The following is a 23,792-nucleotide window of genomic DNA, read 5'->3' as shown; positions in this document are numbered from 1 at the left end:
TTAACCACCTTCGGATTGGAAAATGCAAGAGGATTTTTTTTAATCCAAAAGGCTTAATTAATTGTCTTCTTAATAAATCCTTGAAAAATTGCTAGGCTTATAAAATAATACTATCAATGCTCTCTTGCTGCATGCTAGGGTATCTGTAATTTCATTTTATAAATCATACCTGAAATAAATATGACTTAATTTAAAAATTACTCTTAATGTTCTTTATAGGGTATAGAGCATGGAACATGCCAAAATTCATTTGGGAGACAATGAGTGTCAATAGGTGGTTGAGGGGAGAATATTTTCCACATACAAAATTTGAAGAAATTTGATAAGAATGTTATAAATTTCAGTAGTCTTATCATTAAGTGTTTTTTGCTTAAATGTAGTGAAGTGTATATTTACCAAATACCAGAGGATATCCAGAGATAGATATAACCAGATCATCAGGACTACTGGAGTAAGACATCTTTAAAATGCAAGAAACATATGCAAATAGTTAGCCATTTAGAAAGGCATCATATGGGGTCTTTGGATGCAGAATGTAACAAAAGGGAAAGTTATTCTAACAGGTCCCTGGTTTTGCTTAAGGTTATCTGGGGCATCCCTAGAGCCCAGGAGCACAACCAGTATCAATCCTTTATGCCAGAGAGCTGTTCTGCAGGGACCCTAGCCTCCTTCCTACATCTGTAAAATGTGCCAAAACAACTCTAGGTCTTTCTCAGTATCACAGTGCTCTAACTGTGAAGTAGAAGTAATAACCCAGTGTCAGTGAGGCAGTGGTCCAAATGGTGCATAGTCCAAGGAAGAGTATTTCGAACTGCTTAAAATGAAGGATCTACTTTAGAGACAAAACAAAAGTTGTTTGGATTAGAAAAATATAAATCTGTAACTGTATATGCTATATATAGAATGTGTACAAGTCCATATGGGATAATAAATAAAACTAGGAAACTTGTTTAGATACACACACACACACACACACACACACACACACACATGACTTCAGGGATCAGAAAGGCAAAAAGAGATGGTCACTGAGGAGTACTATGGGGCAACCAGAAAGCTCCATCTAAAGGGAGCAAATTCTACTTCTTTCTGCCCAGGTGCCTCCACATATCTGTTTCCCCATACTACTAAGATTGGATATTACCACACTTTTTTTAAACCAATTTAATAGATGAGAAAAATGATATCTCATTTTGAAATGCACACATTCTTTTACTCAACAAGTCCATTGCCAAAGATTTTCCTTACAGACATTTTCACCTAATTTGCTAACTATATTTTTGAAGATGTTCATTGCAGCCTTCTTTGGCACAACAAAAATTTGGAAATGACCCATATGTCCTTTAAGTAGTTACATAAATCTTAATGCCATATTCAAACAGTGAAATACTATAGTTTTTTAAAAATGCATTTATCTATAAATGGGGAAGTTTCTCTAAGACTTATTATTCAATGAGCAAATATTACATGCAAGAGTTATATATAGTAGGAACTGAAGCTGTTTATATATTGTTTTTATACATATTAAAAATTTGGGGGTGCCTGAGTGGCTAAGTCAGTTAAGCATCCAACTCTCGGTTTCGACTCAGGTCAGATCTCAGGGGGTCCTGGGATTGAGCCCTACTTTGGGTTCCGTGATTGGCATGGAGTCTACTTGTCCCTTTTCCTCCCTTCTCTGTTCCCTCTCCAGCTTTTAAGCTTCTGCTCTCTCTCTCAAATAAATATATATTTTTTTATTTTCCTCACAGATACACAAAGAATAGTTTGTTTGAATTACATTGGAGAAAAGGGCCTTCTGTGCTTATATTTCTACCATATCCATATGTTACTTTTAATTTTATAAATAGGTTAACATTTTCTGTCTGATTTTAAAAGAAAACCAATGCTTTCCTAATACTTAAATATTTTCAGTCTACCATATCAAAAATGACTGATGTCATGGATATAGGAAGATGCCAAGATAATATTACAGAATTTCTAGGGAGGGGGGAGGACTGGGATCTGTAACAGGTACAATAGCTCAGTATATGGAGTCCCATAGCCTTGGATTTGAATTCTGAATCTTTGGTTCAGATAAGTTAGTGAATCCAAATGAAATAATTCATGGAAAGTTCTTAGCATAGTGTCAAATACATAATAACAAGATAAATGCTGTCTGTTCATATAGTAATGTAAGTAGAGATGAGGAGAGATGGTTGGCTTTGAGAAATTATTTTGAGGTTAGAATGAACAGAACTGGGGTTGGTTATTTGTGGGAGAGATGAGGAAGAGGCAGGTGTTAAGGTAGTAAGAAGGACTCCCAGGTTGGCTTTCTGCTCTAAACAATAGGTACAGATGTTGCCTCTGTGATGGGAAATAGGAAACCCTAAGAGAAGAGTCCAGTTGAAGGGGAAAGATTTCCACTTCTCTTTTGAACTGTGTTTCCTTGGTCTGTAAAATACTTAAACACAGGGGCGCCTGGGTGGCTCAGCGGGTTAAGCCTCTGCCTTCAGCTTAGGTCATGATCTCGGGGTCCTGGGGTCACTCAGCGGTGAGCCTGCTTCCCCCTTTCTCTCTGCCTGCCTCTCCACCCTCTTATGATCTCTGTCTGTCAAATAAATAAATAAAATCTGAAAAAAAAAAAAGACTCAAACATGAGCATCTAGAAGATAGATCAGAGAAGAGAAATATAAATTTTGGAATCATCCACATTTAGATGGTGTTTAAATTTTTCAAGTCTAAGTGTGCCCAAAGAGGGAGCGTAGCTAGAAAAGGGAGTATATCTGGAGGGAGTGCGGGCAGGGGTAGGTTGTATCTTTATTCTCAGCCCGAACTTCAGTTGTCCCCAGCCTCTGCCATCAGCATGCCAAGAATTCCTCAAATTTTGTATATTTAAAACAAAATTCCTCATTTTATTTCCTCCAACCATACCCCACTCCCAATTTCCTTTTTCTTGAAAAATGTCAATATCATCTTCCCAGCTCCCCAGGCTGGAAACTATCCTTGGCAATTCTTCTTTCTAAGTAGGGATTTGTTTCCATTGTTTTTTGCTTCCAATATAATAATGCCATCCTTTTTACCTTTTTTCTTTAGGATTAGAGTAACAGTTTCTAATGTGCTTCCTTCCCCATGTCCTCCTATTTCAGACTTGTCCACTCATAGGGATGACTTCATCACTCTATCCTATAGCTTAAGTACTTCCAGAGAATTGCCTTTGGATACTCACACTGGCATTCAAAGCTTTCCGTATTCTGGTCCTAACTTACCTATTGAGAAGTATCTTATTATTCTCATTAATTGGATATCTCCACTAAGCTGAGGCCTGAGCAGTTTGTACTTATACATTCTCTGTGTCTTTGTTGATATCTCTTTGCCTAGAATGTGTTTCCTCCAAGTACCTGAGTCTTTCAAGAACCATCTGAAGTGTCTGATCTTTCAAAGGCTTCCACAATAAATGACAGAATTTCTTTGGACTTAATGACTATGTTATTTTTTCCTCCATTAATTATTTACTGCCCTATATTGTTGCTGTCTAATTAAGAATATCTTGGGGCACCTGGACAGTTCAATTGATTACATGTCCAACTTTTAATTTCAGCTCAGGTCATGATTTCATGGTCCTGGGATCTAGCCCCACGTTGGGCTCCGCACTCAACACAGAGTCTGCTTAAGATTCTCTCTCCCCCTGCTTGCTCTCTCTCTCTCTCCCTCAAATAAATAAATAAATTTAAAAACTAATAATAAGGAATATTTTAATGCTTTTTACCCTTCTCACAAATCTTTCTGAGTGACCAGAACGTTGCATTACATTTACGGATGTTTATTGAATAAATGATCACTAAGCTTTTTCATCAAGTAAGCAAAAAATGTAGGATATATCTAAACATTGCATTTCTTTTCTTCTGATCCATTTTATTTTCTGACTCTAATTCTGTACGAACTCCAACGTTGCATATATTTTACTACAAAAGAATTAGTAACTAGCTTATTTTTCTTTAGGAAAATTAATCAGTTTAATTTTATGTAAATGTATGACTCCTTTGACCTTTTTCTGTATGGTAAATCAAACTACTTAAAAATGTGATGTATTTTTTGAAAGGTAAATCGACCCTTATTTAAATAACAGTCAAAAAAGGGCTTAACGTTGAGCTTTGAGGTAGCTGGTGGACTACTTCTGCATTCTCTTGAACCCATTTGGCTGAAATAGCTGTCCTCAGGTTAGATGGCAGTTATCGAACCTGGAAAGAAAGCAGTGGATGGAAGCAAAGCACACTTAAGAATCTTCTCTGTGACCTGGCAAATACTTGGTTTATTTCAGGTTGGCATAACTTAAAGGTAACTACGTAGTGCTCTCTGTGCTATTTTAAACCAAGACTTTATTAAAACAAACAAAACAAAACCTACACACTTCTCTCACATGGCCATGGAGGGATCTGATTCATTTTGGACACAGAATTGTTGGACTAGACCTGGAAATTATTTTATTTGAAAAGGAAATTCAATCACTGTCCTTCCAAGCAGTTCTCTCTGGTGGGAAGATGTTTCACAGGAATGAGAAAGATAAAATAGAAATGTCTCGATAGTCTTTTTTCACCTCTGCAACACGGTGTGATTCATAGGCTGGGAGAATTGCAAATGTGTTCAAGACTTTATGTTTATTAATTGCTTCTTAATGCAAAACATCTTTTTTTTCTTCCATTATTGTGGTGATCAATGTGTACTTTGATATAAAAAATTATTTGGGGGGTTAATTTGATGGCCCTTTCATAACATACTCACTTCTCTGCTAATCATTCATAAGCATTCTGCTTGATTGTGCCACACACATTTCCTTGATTTGCTCTAACGATATGCAGACATTTTCATTAAAGAGAAAAGAATAGTTTGAACTGTAGAACCAAATGATGAATTAATTAAACACACATGCAGAAAAATCCTCAAACATCTGACCTCTAGGAATAGATTCAAGTCCAAATACCCATGTGTTAAATAAGGCAGATGAACTACTTTTAAAAGACGCTGAAACACTGACCAAAATAAATAGCAAATCTCAAAAAACAAACCTAACTTTTGTTCCTTAGAATGCTTGTTTCACACTCACTTTATTAAAAAGTTGAAAGATGGAACTGCCAAACATATACATAAATGAATAGGAATGCTGCGCTAATAATTTCCAGTAGAAGTCATCATTTACTTTCCTTATGAGGTCCATTCTCCACTGCGAATGCTACTTCACTCTTGTTAAACCACTCTGGAATAATCCACTTATTCCCAAAGACAAATTATCCAAGTTGATGCTGTTAACTTTGTTATAGATTGACACTGATCATTAGAGATTATATCAGGTTCTGCGAGATTGTCTATTATATTGGTTTCAAAAAAATTTTTTTGAACTCTGTTTGCCAGTGACAATTTTCTCTTAATTTAGGAATTCCTATTTCTTACGAAGGCCAGCTGGAAATGAGTAAAGCATTACAGAGCCTTCCTTAGCTGTTGGCCTAGACAACACACATTCTCTCCAAAATATATATCTTTGGCACAGTCTAGAAGGAAGGAATCTCGGGTAATCTCTATGCTGGCCAAGTGTGAGAATTACTATTTTTAACCCCTGAATATACTGAAATTTGTTTGTTTTTCTAAGGAACTCAAAAGCAAACCAGTGTTAGTTATGTTTGTTAGCCAACAAAACTGCAAATAAATATCTTACAGTAGTATTTTTACTGTTGGGTTTTCTGCCTCTTCGGTGTGATGTTTCAGAGGACATTTGACAGCACTCTACAGCTTGAAGAACTTTACAGTTTAACATGCGCAAATTAATAGTTCTATAAACTCACTGGCAAACTAGTCGATTATTTAACTGGAGTCTACAAATTTATTTATACCACACTGTCCCAGTTTGTTGCCAAATCCAAGTTAATGAAATATCCAGGATAACAAATAACTTCGCACCAAAACAGTGTCATTGACTATTCTGATGTCCTGAAAGGAGAGGTAAGAAACTATAATTTAACTAATAATTTTAAAGTTTGGCACTTTACTACAGAATCCCCATACCTAAAACTAGATGTGCAAGTGGTTTTTAGCTCCATGTTCAGAATCACGTATGCAGAATAGATCTACTTGATCTCAGAACCTGTCAAGCACAGAAGCACTATATGAATCAGGGATCAGTGCAAAGAATGAAAGTCTCCTCGCTACATTGGTGAGTAGTTAAGAGATATTTACAGATATGCCATTGATAAAGGGTTCTTAAGTGAAAATGAGTTTTCTAGAAGTATATAGGTCACTTGGACAAGAAGAAAACAATGTTCTTCAATGAATTTAACAGATACATGACACATGGTAGATTTTTACCATGAGCCATAATGGAAATTCCTACATGACTCATGAATGTTCAATTGACAGAAAGATAATTCTATTACCTTGCAAAAGTAGATTCAAGTAGTGTGATGGCCAAGAACCTATGAACCTTGAGAACCTCTGAAAATCATTCTCCTCTGTCATTTTGACACTTTATAAATTGTTATATGGCTATTTCTTGGTGCCTGTGTAGCTCTTATTCTTTGAATTAAGCATGTTTTCCTAATGTAAATGTATTTCAAAGCATGTTTGCTGTCATTTACTACTATTTAGTAAATTTATGTCACTCAGCGTAATGGTATTCATAGAAACTTTGGAGAACAATACATGGAGATTATTTTTAAAAGATGCAGATTCTTGATAAATATATTCAAATCTATCATAAAAGGAGTATTTCTATATAAGATAATGAAACTTTAGCAGCAGAGGACACTTATACCTTCTATGTTGTATTCAATGCATCAAAACTTATTTATACACATTGTGTTAATTAAGATCTAATTATCTACAATCTTTCGGGGCACCTGGGTGGCTCAGTGGGTTAAAGCCTCTGCCTTTGGCTCAGGTCATGATCCCAGGGTCCTGGGATCGAGCCCTGCGTCGGGCTCTCTGCTCAGCGGGGAGCCTGCTTCTCTCCGGGCCTCTCTACCTGCTTGTGATCTCTGTCTGTCAAATAAATAAATAAAATCTTAAAAAAAAAATTATCTACAATCTTTCAAGATTAGACTTGAAAACAAATAATTTCATCAGGCATCAATAAAATGTAGGTGTGACCTACCCGTGAGATGGACATCCCAGCCATTCAGAGTTTATTTCATCTCCTTCTATGAAAATGCCCCATAGTTATAAATTTGTTAAGAAATTTTTTAGTGTGTTTGTTTTTCCTACGTTTTTTCTATTTCCCCTCATTTGTTTGCATTTAGGCCAGTTCATAAGTTTGTGAAACCAAGCTAGCAAATCTGGTCCACTGCAGGGCTATCATCTGAGTATGTATAACTTTGCAAGACTTATATCTGTATCTAACACCAGGTTATCCTTGGCCATTTCTAGAAAAATATATAAGCCAAGGAAACATCTACAATACACTTCCCCCAACTTGTACATCGCTTCCTTCTCCAGATACTTTTCTTCAGTTAGTTCAAATGAAATTTTCTTAGGTAGAATAAAGTTGGATAATTCTTATTACCTGGCACAAGAATGACAGAAAGAAACTAAAATTTCAGGTAACAGAAATGGTTGTAAGATTCTATCAATGTGTATCCCATTTTAAAAGAGGATAAAGCCTTCTTAATGATTTGCCAACATTTGTATCCATGGTTCTCATTTGCTAAATGATTTTCCTAATTGTTTTAATAGTCCAAACTGTGAATTATTGAGAAAGTTTCTCTAATCATACTTAGTGTTTGATATTCTGTCAACATAATTTAATTCAGTGTTAGAAGTTGTCACTAATCTCCCAGGGCCAGGAAGGATTCATTCCAATAAAAGAGAAATCTATGGTGACATTATCTAAAGATATGGCCCATGTGTTCCCAAGTGCAGGCCCATGTGTTCCCAAGTGCAGGATAATGGTGGCATTATCTAAAGATATGGCCCATGTGTTCCCAAGTGCATAATTTTCTCAGGTAATCTGAAATGATGAATATCTCTAAGTCAGTAAAACAAATTTCACTTCCAGAGACTATGGGGCTCATTTTTTTGGTGGGAAAGAGGGATTACCAACAGCAGTTCTCCATGTACCTTGTTATCTTGGTCAAAATTAACTCCAGAATCATGTAAGCAATTTTCTAAACTGCTCAAGTTTGTTCTAAAGATTGCGGTTTCCTTTTTACTCTGGTAAATCTGGGACATCAAGATTGCATTTCCTGTTCAGAATTAAAGGCTTCTAGTTCATGGGATTGATTCATGAGGTGCTTTGTTTCAAAGGTCCTGCTGGGCAAGATTAACTGTTGAGTTTTTTGTCAGACAATACAAGTCTCTCTATTTAAAATACTCCAGTCAGGGAACTTTCCTTGTAAAAGAAATATCAATGGCAAGTTATCAGGCACACCCTGTGTTTCTTTACCAGTTGCTGGCAAATTGATGTTGACATTTTAGCATTTTGACCTTTAGTAGAAGTCTAGAGTGCTGCTTTGTTTCAAATACATTTTAAATTTACTGGGTACTTTTGTGAAGAGCAAGATTTAAAATGTATTAGATAAAAAGATTGAAGGAGGGAGGGAAGGAAGGTAGGCGAGAAGAGTGAAAGGGAAGAAGGAGAGAGAAAGAAAAAGCCTTTGAAATTAATCTGAGATGGATAGAACGCAATGGAAAGAACATCATATTTGGACTCAAAAGACTTGCATTTGATGTTTGTCTCTCCTTTTTGAGGAGTGAGTCTGTTACCTCTTCCATGAGTCCTTCTCTGATCATCCAGATGAATTACAAAGCCTTAGACCCAAGACTTTCCCAAGCTCTCCTTCCCAGCCTTAGTATTTCCATGGCACTTGTCAGTATCTAATGTACAGTGACATTTAATTCTTTACTTTTTTGCTCTCTCCTGTTAGAATGTAAATTCCTTGGGGGCATGTGTTTTTCCCTATTTTATGTACCGTCATATCCCAATATCCAAAACAGTGTCTGGCACATTGTGGACTTGCAGTAAATATTGAATGAATGAATGAAATAATCTCTATGAACCTCGCTCTTTTCATTTTTAAAGTTATGAGGATTATGATAAAGTTTAACCAAGGCATTCTGTGTAAAAGCATACTAGATAAGGCTTGAGATGTAATACCTATTTCCTGTGTCCATTCATTTGTATTTATCATCTATTACATAGATCTACCAGTAAAATATCTGTAGATGAGATGACTGTATGTGCCAGATTACCCATGACTGTCCAGTGTATGCCTATGGTATAGGAATAATAATTTTAACCACTTCTTTCACAAGTGGCCTGATTTGGGTAAAAAATTATATGCTCACTCTATCTCAAGATAAATCATGCAAGTGAATTGTCTTTAAGGCAAAAAAGTTTATCTCCTATCTTATAACCTAGGTTACAGCAAAATAAAACAAAAAAACCCCCTTCTAATTGTTTAATAGTAAGATAAGAGGATTAGATGTCCATTTGGCAGAATAAAGACAAGGAAAGATTTCTGGATATGAACATAAGAGGAGTATAAGTGATGTTCTACTATCAAGTGATGTTTAAGCATCTGATCTCTGAATTTAGTATATGTGACTTCAAATTCCAGTTCCACTACTTCTTAACTGTAAAGCTTTGGGCAATTTATTTCACTTATTTGAGCCTCTATCTTATCTATGTGAAAGGGGTAAAACTAGTATTCATGGGCTGCATGTGAGATACCAAAATAATTATGGCCTAACACAGTGCCTGACATATAATAAATACTGCCTGACATATAATAAATAAATAGTATGGGCTAACTAATGTTAGTATGCTATGAATTTAAAGCTTCTGGAGGTAGTGGTATCAGTTTCCTTTGATCCTAAAGCAGAAAACTGTCATTCTATAGGCAACTCATTATTTAAAATACTAAACAGTTGGGAAAAATTAAAAATAAATAAGTTAATTAAATATTAAACACTTGGCTGAAAGTGGATGAAATTGCCCAACTTCCACATTGTTTCATAATCTATTCCTGACCATCTGTTTTACATGTTTTCGAGTTTTCTTAATAAAGTTTACTGGTGAAAGTACCAACTTCATCATATTAACAATTATTAATGTCTTTATTTTCTGCATGGGATCCTGAACATCGTGGATGATCAATAAATAATGAAAATTCAATAAATGATTGGATATTCTGAGACTTTTTTAAAAATTTTTTAAGATTATTTATTTATTTACTTGACAGACAGAGATTACAAGTAGGCAGAGAGGCAGGCAGAGAGGAGGAAGCAGGCTCCCCGCTGAGCAGAGACCCCTGATGCAGTGCTCGATCCCAGGACCCCGGGATCATGACCTGAGCCGAAGGCAGAGGCTTTAACCCACTGAGCCACCCAGGCGCCCCTATTCTGAGACATTTAATCAAACTATCATCTTGACAGAAACTGTGCCATTTCACTGTTGGCTGGCACACTGAATAATTGGATGATGAAATTAGAGAGTCTTTCCTGTTAAGAAGCCTCGCCAGTTAAAAATTATCAGACTACAGTAACTTTTAATAATCAGTGATTGGGAATTTTTACTTTCATTGTAATTTAGACCCAAAAGTATAGTTACAACCTACTGCAAAGCCTTGCTTAACAAAAAGGAAATATAAGTCCCAGGTAAATTAATTGCAAGAGACAATATTAGAACTCAGTCTCCTCATTTCAAGGCCAGAATTAATTGGTTTCTTTTTCTTTTAACCTCCTTCTTTTTTTTTTTTTTAATGATTTCATTTACTTATTCTTCTGAGAGAGAGAGAGAACACAAGCAAGGGAAGGAGCAGAGGGAGAAGCAGACTTCCCACTGAGTAGGGAACCCAATGCGGGACTTGATCCCAGAACCCTGGGATCATGACCTGAGCCGAAGGCAACGCTTAACTGACTAAGCCACCCAGGTATCCTTATCTGTCTTTAATCATAGTGACACGATTTAAGGAACTATCCAATTGCTTAGTACATTCTATAATAAAGTAAGAGCTAGTTTAGAAGATGTCTTGTGATTTCAACTGTTTCGTTTCAAATATCAGTTCATTTTTCACCTATATGCAATAAAATTTTTACCAAAAAGTATTTTATAAAGAAGATTATTACTAGTAAGAGCCTGATTTTTTATTACTAAAGTATGCTAATGAAAATTAGATCCTAAATCTATTAGACTATTTTTTATTTTTATTTTTTATTGTTTTTATTTAAAAGAAATATTTCGGACTATTTAATTTTGTGATAAAGCTTATTCTGTTAGTTCCAAAGGCAGAAATGATTCTGTATTAGTTAAATGAATTATAGAACTTCCATTATTTCCTGGGTACTATTTTCATTTCCAGGTTATTCCCAGATTGTTACAAAACCTAACTTACATAAGAAATGCAATTAACATCTTTTTCTCTTAAGTGTTTTCAAATTTTATGAAAGGCACTATTTAGCTATTATCTACTAAAATTATATATTTTGAGTCATCATGTGTCTATAGTTACTTATTTCATTTCTTACAACCCTGAGAAACAATGAGTTACTTTGATTTGTTCATGTCTTTTGGAGTTGATTTAATTCTCTACAACTATTTGACTAAATATGGCTAAATCTTCACTATGTAGAAAATAATATGATCAGTAAATAAATCATTATTTTCAGAAACAAAGCCATATTTACTCTTTCACTTGTAATTTTGATCCCAGAAAATAGTTGTGTTTTCACAGTCAAATAAGCATCCGTTTATTTGTGTAACAAGTTAAAACTTGTGACACATTTGGACCCCAAAGACTTGTCTAATAATAGACAATTGTACATTGAGTATGTTCTTTGCAAAATGTCTTACAAATGAAGACAGAGTCTACTTCACTAAAATATAAGTAATCTATTAAAAGGATATTTTATTAGAAAAATCCAGATTATGGGTACCTGGGTGGCTCAGTCGGTTAAGCATCTGCCTTCATCTCAGGTCATGATCCTGGGGTCCTGGGATCGAGGCCCAAGTCGGGCTCCCTGCTCCAAGGGGAGTTGGCTTCTTCCTGTCCCCTTGCCTGCTACTCCCTCTGTGCTCTCTCTCACTCTCAAATAAATAAATAAAATATTTTTAAAAAATGAATTTGTTGCAAACCAGGTATTAGAACCTTAATCACTGTCCACCTGAATGCAACACTGGCATCATTCACTCTTTCCCTTGGAGTCATACTCTCCATCTTTCTTTCCTCTTCTTTACTCACCTCTGTCCTTCACGCCCCAATGCTATGCCTGAGGTAAGCATCGACATTTCTGACCCACGTTCTGCATCAACTCTGGATGTTGTGACTCAGGTTAAATTTTAAGGAAGGGGTGGAAAATGTGGCTCACAATCTAGAACAAGGAAAGAGCAACAAGGTATTTTAACACATCTTGTATCTCTCCAGTGCTCAGTTACCTGTGGCAAAGGGATGCAGTCCCGTGTCATCCAGTGCATGCACAAGATCACCGGAAGACATGGAAATGAGTGTTTTTCTTCAGAAAAACCTGCAGCATACAGGCCATGTCACCTTCAGCCCTGCAATGAGAAGATTAATGTAAATACCATAACATCACCCAGGCTGGGTAAGCAGACCAAAAACGGGGTGGTTTTGAGAAATAGGGAAATGCTCATGGCTTCTTCTCTTTTGCAAATTATTGTAAAGCTTTGTTCTTGATCTGTGTGAATTAGTTTGGTTCTGACTTAATGGGATATATTTAACTACAGTTTAATGCAAATGGTCAGAGGGTAAAAAAATCTTAAAGACTAAACACTTAGGATTCCTGAAGCTGTCTACTCAGCCTGGCCCTGGAAATACGGATGCCACATTTTCAAGGTCATCTTAGAAAGGGTTGCAGGATGTACATATATTTGGTGTTCTGACCAGTTTCAGAACAAAACTGGTTCTGACCAGTTTTCAGAACTATTGATGAAGGTAATGTCACTGGAAGGGTGAGGTTAGGGTATATTTCTTAGATCTCTCCGTTGTTAATAGCCTTCCTTTTGATCCTGGGTACAAATTGTCCTTTGGAGAGTCATAGAGTAAAAAAGGCTTTCAAGAAGAGTGGGCGCCTGGATCTAAACCACTGAAAAAGAGGTAACAGTTTTTGAATCCTTAAGGACATAATATTATATACAAATAAATGCTGGTAACATATTGACTTACATAGTTTGTTACATTATAAATAGTTTCATATATACTCTCAATTCATGTTGTTCAATCTAGTCTATCATCAAGAAGTAGATTATGCATTTTAAGTAAATATAGCTTGCACTTGCCTAAAAAATTTTCATAAATGAATTAGACTTTATTTCTTTGGCAATTAGGGGCTTTTAACAGCACCACTGCCTGACTGTCATTGGGTTAATTTATGTTTACTACCTTCACTTTTAATCTGTGTGTACAATCTACAGGGAAACAATTTAACCATACAAAACAATATTGCCAAAATTCAAAGAGTTTAATTGTCTTAGGTATTTTTTGCGCATAGGATTCAATCAAATGGAAAAGTATGGTTCTTCATAGAAATACAAAAATTCTGTTTTTCAAGCCAAATAATTAACATTTCTAGGAAATAATCAGTTCAAATGGCATAAAGCATAGTTAAGACAAAAAGTTAAGCAATCTTAGAGCAGATGCCCTAAATCCATGTATTCAAAACAACATAATCCCTTTCTCTAGCAATTAGCTGAAGTCCTTCTTGAAGTATCATGTGGCAGAAAATAATGGATTAAAAAATTTTAATTAAAATTGCATTTTCTCTATTTATTATTTCTTTTTTTTATTTAAAGATTTTTATTTATTTATTTGACAGAGAGAAATTACGAATAGTCAGAGAGGCAGGCAGGGAGAGAGGAGGAAGCAGGCTCCCTGCTGAGCAGAGAGCCCGATGCGGGGCTCGATCCTAGGACCCTGAGACCATGACCTGAACCAAAGGAAGAGGCTTTAACCCACTGAGCCACCCAGGCGCCCCTCTATTTATTATTTCTTGAAGGTATATGCCCACACACACAAGCACAGTGGAAAACCTGAGGTTTTAAAAGTAAAATTATATAATGAGTCGTCTTAGAATGGTGGCAAAAGAAAGATTCCACATACTTTATTACTGTAAATTTCAGTCAGTTTTGATAATCAGCTCTGATTTTAAAGATCTGGGAAATCAACATCCCCAGATAGTCCACCTAGATATGTCTGCTCTCTAAGAAATAAGGAATGTGGGATAAGTGTGAGCATATTTGTTTTGCTATTTCATCCATAACCGTACTTATTCATTTATATCCCATAAAAGTGGATATAGTGAGCAAAGTCATTTTTTCTTTTTAATCTTCTCAATGAAAATCCACAAGAAACTTAAATGAAATCCATAAAATTAAACCTTAAAAGCCATGTGTATTTCAACTCACTGAATTTGGGAAATCTAGCCTTAATGAGTCTGAACGAGCTCCTAAGTGAGACCATTATTCATTCATTTTATTTCTTATTATAGGATGTGTGTGTGTGTGTCTTTCAAGTTCTAGAAGATAGTATTAAATGAGTCGACAGTAGTATTAAATGAGTCGACATGAATGTTCACAATCCTCCCACTTAAATGATTGCTACTTGTTTCTACTCCTGACACCTAGGCTATCTGCCTGTATTGAGTTCCCTCATTTCTGCTTCACAGCCGCGCTGACGTTCAAGTGCCTGGGAGATCAGTGGCCTGTGTACTGCCGAGTGATACGCGAGAAGAACCTATGTCAGGACATGCGCTGGTATCAGCGCTGCTGTGAGACATGCAGGGACTTCTATGCCCAAAAGCTGCAGCAGAAGAGTTGACCTCGAGCAGGCTGGCTGGCTCACAGCTCTTTGCAATTACATTATTTATAAACACACACACTAGCATGTTTTTCAGACCAAATATTATCAGATTACATATAATTTAATCAAATTAATTTATTTTTGTGCCTGCCAAACATCCAATATGGTGTTTGTTTTGGATATACAAACATTTCGATTTATACTATATGGCTTCATAAATTTATATGAATAATTTTATATGAATAAGTTGGATCCAGTTTCCAGAATCAAAATTAAAAGGGGGGAAAAATAAGAAAAAAACAAGATCATTAGGCTCTAAAAAAAATTTTTTTTTTCAGTTAGGGCTGTCTCTAAGGTGCTATTCTCTCCCCGCCAATACCGCTGAGTTATCCAGAATGTATACTAACTTAGTGTAATAGTTTAGTTTTATATGGAGAAAAGTCATTTTTGGGTTTTGGTGTCCTGATGCAGAATTAGCCCATTTTCTGTAATCTACAGAAAATGTGTAAACGTAACAAACCTCATAGTGTTGAACAGGTTCTTAGAGAATGTATTATGAATTTGGTTCAGATTTAGAGATATCCATAGGAAAAATTCTACTGTAATTATAACCTTATTTTAATAATGGAAAAGAAAAGTCAAAATAGAGACTTTGATCATGTTCATGAACATGTACTTGAACACAAGTATTGTAACAATGAAACACTGTAAAGATTTACACTGAATCACCATTGCACTGTTGATATAGTGTAGAGAAACCATTATAGAAATGGTAACAGCCTACAAAAATATGTATTATTTTAACATGTTGTCATTAGATTTTAGCTTTTTGAAATATTTTGAACAAAGAAAGCAGTGATCCACCCATTTCCTTGTATCTTTTTAGCAGATTTATTAAAAGGTATAGTACTTAGCCTCACAAATCGTAAGGAGAAAATTTACCAAATATTTTTCAGCTTTTTCCCTAGAAACAAGAAAAAAAAAACACTTATAATACTGTGGTAGTTTCATTGTGTTTTTTTTCATTTTGAAAACAGAAAAAGTTTTGCAATTCTGTGAAACGTTAAAAAACCAGCTTAAATGTTTTCTTGTGAGAAAATGTTGTACATGATTCACATGATTTCTAGATTTTTTTTCAATAAAATATGTGAAGCTTCCTATTGGGAGGCATTTTTCATAGGTCTCTTCCATCTCTACACATCTTGGCACCATCTACTTTTGTTCAGGACCATCTTCTAGAAATGTTTGTATAACGAGCAGCCTTGGAAGACCGAGATGGTGGAGCAAAGGACAGATGCGCTGACTTCTCATTATAAATAGGTTTCTGTCCCTAAAATGGGGGTCCCTCTCCTGTGATACAAGCCACTGCATGTGCAGATATTATGTGGCTCTCTTCATGTCCCTCTGGGGCAATTAGGGGTCAGGAAACCAGTGCCAGAAAATGCTGACTCTCTGCTACTGCTCTTGCAGTGAGTAATAAAGTCTTTTGCCTCTAACCCAGGGAGGTGTCCTCTGTCTTTTGCCCTGAAATTGTGCAGGCTCACGTGATAGAGTGTAAGTAGAGTAAAACCTCTACATCTGTGCATTTGTGATGCTTCTCTCATTCGTGTGTTTCACCTTTGTTTAAAGCAGGGGGGTGGGGGTATTTGGTTTCTAGATGGCCCCATACTTATGTATATCCTGCATTTAATTGCTGAGATATAAAATTAACCAATATCCACACATCCTAAGTAAGAAAGTTGGGGCATGAGAGAGGTAAAAATTAGTAGAAGGACACATTCTCAGTTATGTTCCTTGATTTCTAAATCCATGAATCTAGATAGAAATAGCAAATCTGTTTTGGCAGATGAATAAGACCATACACAATATTGTCGGCATATTTTCACCCAACTTGCTCTAGAACTGAATATTAAAGAAAAAATTAAAAAGTCATTGCATCTTTCCATCAGGCCATTCGCTAGAGAGTGATGGGAGAACATGGTAATACCAGAGATTTACGTTGAGTGTGAGGCCTGTGCTACCTTTTATTCATGGTAACATGGGCTCCCTAAACAGAAACCAGTATCTGGAATACCAGCAGGAAATGAGGTATTTGGTAAATTAGTGGATGGTATTGTAAATACCCAGTAGTGCAATTGAAGGGTCATAGGGTAACCCTATTTTTAATTTCTTAAGGAATCTCCACACTGTTTTCCAAAGTGGCTGCAACAACTTGCATTCCCACCAACAGTGTAAGAGGGTTCCCCTTTCTCCACATCTTCTCTGATACTTGTTGTTTCTTGTCTGGTTAATTTTGGCCATTCTAACTGGTGTAAGGTGGTATCTCGATGTGGTTTTGATTTGAATCACCCTGTTTGCTAATGATGATGAACATTTTTTCATGTGCCTGTTAACCATTTGTATGTCTTCTTTGGAGAGGTGTCTTGTTTATGTCTTCTGTTCATTTTTTGATGTGATTATCTGTTTTGTGTGTGTTGAGTTTGAGTTCTTTATAGATCTTGGATATCAGCCCTTTGTCTATAGTGCCATTATCATTTTAAAAGTCTTCATTCTCTAGATCATGGAACCAACAAGGTAAGCAGGGGTCTGTCAGTTTCTAAGTATTTCTATTCCAAATATGCCTTCCAGAATTAGGAAGATAACTATGGGGGTGAGGGGCTTCAGAGACTCTTGGTATCCTTATGAGACAGATTTAAGTCAAAATTTGATTAAATTATTTGACTTCCATACACTCTTACTCTGACTTCAGGGCTACAGTAGGAATTTAGGATCACCAGGAATAGTATCAGATGAGATTCATTAATCATGAAAAAGTCTGATTTTTTCCCCTTCCTCCAGTAAGTACATTGTGCCCATCAGGGAAAACTTGAAGGTAAATTTACAGTATAAAATTGGACGATGTAGGAGGATCCTTCCTTAAAATGATCCACCCTCCCCTTCATTCAAGGACTCTGAGTCAGTGAACCTGTTCTCATATGGAGATTGACCAAGGGAATGCAATGTCCTGATGTGGTGATCCAAATCAGACCTCTTTTCACAAAGTCTAGAGATGTAATACTTCAACAAATCAAGTAAAGCTTCAGTAGTATGCCCGTCTGTTTTAGTCTTAGGGACTCCATAATCAATTAGCCAAAATCTTTGCAGGTCAAACCAGTCCCTTTACCTCTTTGATTCTGCTGCCCTTTATGGTAACCATTCCCATATGGTCTTTGATAGTGAAATGCAGTACTTTATTTCCTGCCCTTGTAGAATTCCACCATCCTCATTAAATTTAAGAAGCCCAGTTCTGCAATAGCATTTCCTTATTCCAGACTTTCAGAGAAACACTCCTGTGAAGTTCTTTAAGGATTCCAGCATAGCCTTTGCTGATATGAAGGGAGTTTGAAGTCTTGGTGAAGGGAAAACCCTCTGGAGCCTCTCAGGGGACCTATTTAACAGGTAGGTGAGCGTCTGTCATATTAAAACCAATCTCCCTAAATATTTGTATACTTTCCTATAGACTACATTGTAATAAGGAAGATTTGGCATCTCCATTTTATTCAGCATGGATCACCACTGGGTCTAGATTTCAGGCACATAATTATAGTCACTCCTGCTTATGTGAAGTAACACTTTGAATCCAGAATCTCCTCTTAGTGAACCTATTCAAAAACATGTAGGCTAATACAGTGTTGTATTTCTTCTGCCCTAATACAAAACCATTAAGAAATATTCCCATATATATACTTTGGGTTTCAGTTAATATAATTGGTGAAATCTTGCAATTCCTTTGACATGCATAACACCTCACATGTCATGCTTTCTACTGGTCCCCTTGAATCTTCTAGGACTTGAATCTGGATTTGGATTTAGAAGACGTGACAAATGGTGACACATCAACAGTACAGTTTAAAAGGTTTTATTTGAAGATAGTCAAAGAAGCTTTCTGGTTCCCAACTTAAACCTTGAACTGTGAATTTAAAACCCAGTTTTATCATTCACTGGATTTGAATTCATACAACTGCAGGAGGAACTGGGAAAGTGAAGACCCATAAGCAGAGTTAGAGAATCAGAGGAGTCACCGACCAATCAGAGTAGCCATGTAAGAATGTATAATCTGTTGGCCAACAGACACATGAAAAAATGCTCCACATCACTCGGCATCAGGGAAATACAAATCAAAACCACAATGAGATACCACCTCACACCAGTCAGAATGGCTAAAATTAACAAGTCAAGAAATGACAGATGCTGGCAAGGATGCGGAGAGAGGGGAACCCTCCTACACTGCTGGTGGGAATGCAAGCTGGTGCAACCACTCTGGAAAACAGTGTGGAGGTTCCTCAAAAAACTGAAAATAGAGCTACCCTATGACCCAGCAATTGCACTCCTGGGTATATATCCTAAAGATACAAACGTGGTGCTCCGAAGGGGCACGTGCACCCGAATGTTTATAGCAGCAATGTCCACAATAGCCAAACTGTGGAAAGAACCTAGATGTCCATCAACAGATGAATGGATAAAGAAGATGTGGTATGTATACACAATGGAATACTATGCAGCCATCAAAAGACATGAAATCTTGCCATTTGCAACGACATTGATGGAACTAGAGGGTATTATGCTTAGCGAAATAAGTCAATCGGAGAAAGACAACTATCATGATCTCCCTGATATGAGGAAGTGGAGATGCAATGTGGGGGCGTTGGGACGAGGTAGGAAAAGAAAAAATGAAAGAAGATGGGATTGGGAGGGAGACAAATCATAAAAGACTCAATCTCAAAAAACAGACTGAGGGTTGCTGGGGGGAGGGGGGACGGGAGAGCGTGGTGGGGATATGGACTTTGGGGAGGGTATGTGCTATGATGAGTGCTGTGAAATGTGTAAACCTGGCGATTCACAGACCTGTACCCCTGGGGATAAAAATGCATTATATGTTTATTAACATAAAGAAATTAATAAAAAAAAAGATTGAGAAAAAAAACAAGAAGGGATAATCTGTAAAGAGGTCTATGGGATGCCGTTGCCTCTGTAGTTTCCTCCCTTGTGGGTATGTGGCCAAACTCCTGGTAGTAGATCTAAACTTGCTCTTGGTCAAGAGGACTGACAGTTGGAAAGCAGCAATGGACATGGAACTCAAGAGACCAAAGGCAGGGGACCCTGGGTCGCTCAGTGGGTTAAGACTGCCTTCAGCTCAGGTCATGATCTCAAGAGTCTTGGGATCAAGTGCATCAGGCTCTCTGCTCGGCAGGGAACCTGCTTCCCCCTCTCCCTCTGCCTACCTCTCTACTTGTGATCTCCGTCTGTCAAATAAATAAATAAAATATTAAAAAAAAAAAAAAGAAAGAAAGCAAAGGCAGTTGGAACCTGCCAGGCCCCTTTGCCTCTGTCTCTCACTGCACCTCACTGCAAAAAGACTTTCAGATTAATCTCAATGAAGTTCCTCTTTTGGCCAATTCTAATACAGAATCACACAAATAAGGAAATTCTGGGAAGTGCAGTGTGCCTTTTAATTGAAGATGGCTGTATGACTTTAACTCTTTTTTTTTTTTCAGTTTTCTATGAGACAAGTGAAATAAAAATACATATTCTTACCCACTCGAAATAACAGTGAACACTTTTTAAGCCCTTAATGTATGCTAACCATTCTGTTAACCACTTTACCTGTAAAACCTCACAGCAACCTTACAAGGTACTATTGTTATTCTCACATTATAGGTGAGGAAACAGGCTTAGAAAGATTCCGTAACTTGCCCAAGAAAACAGTTGAATCGGATGTCACTCTGACTCCAACTTCTGTGCGTTCCGTTTTCCTTATCACCTCCTTTGTTCACCAATGTTGAGGATGTTTGGTAATAGACAAAAATGATTCATAAGCTAGTCACAGGCTTTCTCCATAGTCAAAGCTATCCAAGTAATTTTCAAACTCTCCAATAATTTGACGAACCCCAGCTGCTCATCCAGACATTGTATAGGCTTTTCAGCTGGACGTTCTTACAGATATTTCAGTTGGTTCTTGGTACAACCAGAGAGGGAGTGAGCAAGGAAGGGAAGTAGGGAGAAAAGAGGGGGGGAAAGGAGAGAATGAGGACAGGAAAAGAAGAAAATATGGCTAATTAGTACATAGACAGTTTTGCCTAGAGAACCATATTTAAGTCTATTTTTACAATTCCCATGTTTCAAAAAACAGTAATTCTGGGTCCAAATCCAAGAGGAAATGATACTTTTATAAAAATTTGTTATAAAGAAAAAGACCAAATGATTACCTGCATGCTAAGGGTTGAGAAGGCCCAGGTATGCGTATTTCCACCAGATTTCCCTGCAATTAGAACTCTTTGTATTTATGACAGTTGTCATGCGAGACTGAAGTTACTAATGACAATAAAGAAATAAAAACCCTGACCCAATATATGTCCAGTTACACTCAGGTAAATTTTTTGAAGAGTTAAAAGGAAAACAATAAAATGGGTGTTATATGACCAAATGAATTTGGACAATGCTGGACTTATCAAAACAGAACTTCTCAGAGCCTTCAGTGTGAGCTTGTGCCTCATAAACTACCAGAAGAGAATATAGAGTATGTCATAAACATTTTTGGAAATAGAATCTATTTTTCACTGAGCTTGGAAAAGAGCACTAAGTCATTTTTTAAATCAAATTTAATTGGATTATCAATTTCCAACCAGAGTAGAGCCCTTCCTAGGGCTTTGGAAAAAGACAAGCGCCATCATTATTTATCAAGCAAAGGACTTCATGAGGGTCTTCAGACATGACTCATGGGGCAGGAAGCATCCAAAAGGGCTGCCCTTTGGTAATGTATCATCTGGGGTAGGGCTTATAAAAGAAAAGTATGAAATACATCATCATGAAGGACAGTAAGATGAGAGCATAAACAAATTACTCTAAGGTTTCAAAGGAGGGGGAAACCATACCTACTTGGGAAAATGCCTCAAGGTTTTGTGAGCAAAGAGTTATCGGCAGTGGCCCATGAAGGATGATGAGAAGGTGGTTCACAGCCAGAGTTGGGAAGAAATGTTTCCAGGCAGAAGAACTGGCATTACCAGAGGCACAGAGTGGGCTGGGTTGGGCTAGGCTGGAGGTAGGGACCAGGGATGGGGAAGAGATGGCCGGTAGCAGGAGAGAGAGAAGAAAGCTTGATTTTTCAACTGTTTGTCATGCATGCTACCTGCATGGAACATGGTGAAAGAAAATGGAAAGTCTGAAACTAAACCTAAAAACAGAAGGAGACCATGCACAAGCCTCCAGGCATCTAGACTACAGCGGAGGGATCTAAAGGAAGGATGCCTAAGGAAAACTGAAGTCTCATTTCACCTACCTCATACTTTGGCTAAGGAAAAGGCCTAATCAAATATATTTGGATCTGGGTTCTTTGTCTCCACTTGCCAATACAGAGAGCCAAAGAGAAGTAAGGTTCTTCTTGAAGATGTGTGTTATTCCCTGAAGAATCTTTTAGGAAAAGCAAATAGCCTGAGAAATATTTATTCATTAGATGGATTCTGGCAGCCACCAGGAGAATCCAGAAAGTACCCAGTGCTTGCACAAGCTTGTAATACACTGGATTCTTGAAGCACTTGTGATTTAACTGTTTTGTTGTTAACTGTCATTAGGAAGGACCTCTTACTTTCTCCAGGAAAGGTATTGTTACCCACCCCCCCCAAATGTATGTGTATGGAAATATTATAAGATGGTGAAAGATTTTGGGTCCAAAAAACAATTATTACAGAAAATGTTGATTGTTTAATCCAGTTTTCCAACTGTAAGTAGGACATGATTTTTTTTTTAAACTCCCCCATGTTTATTGCTATAAAGAAGGTAAGTACTCTCTAGTGCCTTGCTTGATTTGAGAACATTCTGGCTGCTGCTTCTTGTAAGCTATATGGCACTCCTCTGAAATCTGGTGCTGATACCTTCCACATGTGACCCCATTTACCCCTGGAAGAGAAAACTTCCTGCTGAATCAGATGGGTTTGCAGAGGTGCACACGTAACAAACAACCTATGCCTTTTTTAAATGGCTGATGTGTCTCTCCTTCACCTTCTCACAGTGGGAAGTTTTCCTCTTCTTCTAGATGGAAATCCATACCCCAATGAGAACTATGGGTTGCCCAAGGCAGAGTAGCTTGAAATGTGAGAGCTTATCTCCATTAAAGTCATCACTACTCCCTGGCTTCGTACACAGTCCACAGCCTCACTCCCACCTTGGCTTTCTGAACCGCAGATGGGTTCACTTAGGACAGCACCTCGTCCAAACCCAGCAGCCATGATCCCCTCTGGTTCCAAGTGTACCGTATGCACAGCAAAACACACTGAAGGAGATTATGTAGCTCTGGAGAGAGTCAGGGAAACTTCAGCTCGTGAATGGGTCAAGGCAGTAGATTGGGGGGCTAAAATTACTATGGCAAACCCTATAGCAAATTCTTGCCATTTCTCAGTTCAGACCAAAGCTGACAACCTAAATGTGGTCAGGTTTCACATGAGCCTGAGACTCTGGGAGTCCAAACAGAAGAAACAAGATCCTGCATGTCACGTGGGAGACTGCATGGGCCGGGGCCAAGCCAGCTGGTGAGCTCGGCGATGTTCAGAGAGAAAAACTAAGTAATCGCTCCCTTACAGGTGATATTTCATGGGCTCCAATTATGGACTGTGACACGGAAATGCTGGCAATCTTCTTTATCCAGAGAATAGTTCCTCTTGAACTGCTCTTTCCAATGCTGTACAGAGAGACGTTTAGTGCTACATAGAGAATTTTGGCATTTTGTTAAATTTGATGAGTGTGGGCCCATCTGTCCCATTCAAGCACCGTGAATGCAAGCGTGTTTGTGTGTGTGTGTGTGTGTGTGTGTGTGTGTGTGTGTTGTGTGAAAGGCAAGGCAGCATGCTGCATTGTTCTTGTGTGTTGATATTTCATTTCGAGAGTGGCTCCCAGTGTAGCTGAGAGACCTGGTTTCAGATGCCAGTTGGAGCGTCCTCGGGCTCATTAATAATGGACAAGTCTGGCAAGAGCAGCCTCACTTCCTTT

The 23,792-nt window shown here is 37.4% G+C and overlaps 1 protein-coding gene across 1 annotated transcript in view; it reads left to right on the top strand.

Moving 5' to 3' along the window:
* ADAMTS19 (ADAM metallopeptidase with thrombospondin type 1 motif 19) overlaps nucleotides 1-15,042 on the top strand; it is a 245,365-nt gene extending 230,323 nt beyond the window's left edge. The window contains exons 22-23 of the mRNA XM_080804588.1: nucleotides 12,384-12,561; nucleotides 14,641-15,042. Coding sequence (XP_080660714.1) covers nucleotides 12,384-12,561; nucleotides 14,641-14,792 — 330 coding nt within the window. The 3' untranslated portion in view covers nucleotides 14,793-15,042. The remainder of the gene's footprint in view (nucleotides 1-12,383; nucleotides 12,562-14,640) is intronic.
* The last annotated feature ends 8,750 nt before the right edge of the window (nucleotides 15,043-23,792 follow it).

The sequence above is a fragment of the Martes martes genome (genome assembly GCF_963455335.1).
Source record: "Martes martes genome assembly, chromosome: 5".
Taxonomy (NCBI): domain Eukaryota; kingdom Metazoa; phylum Chordata; class Mammalia; order Carnivora; family Mustelidae; genus Martes; species Martes martes.
The sequence above is the reverse complement of the archived record's forward strand: the minus strand, read 5'-3'. Positions and strand labels throughout refer to the sequence as shown.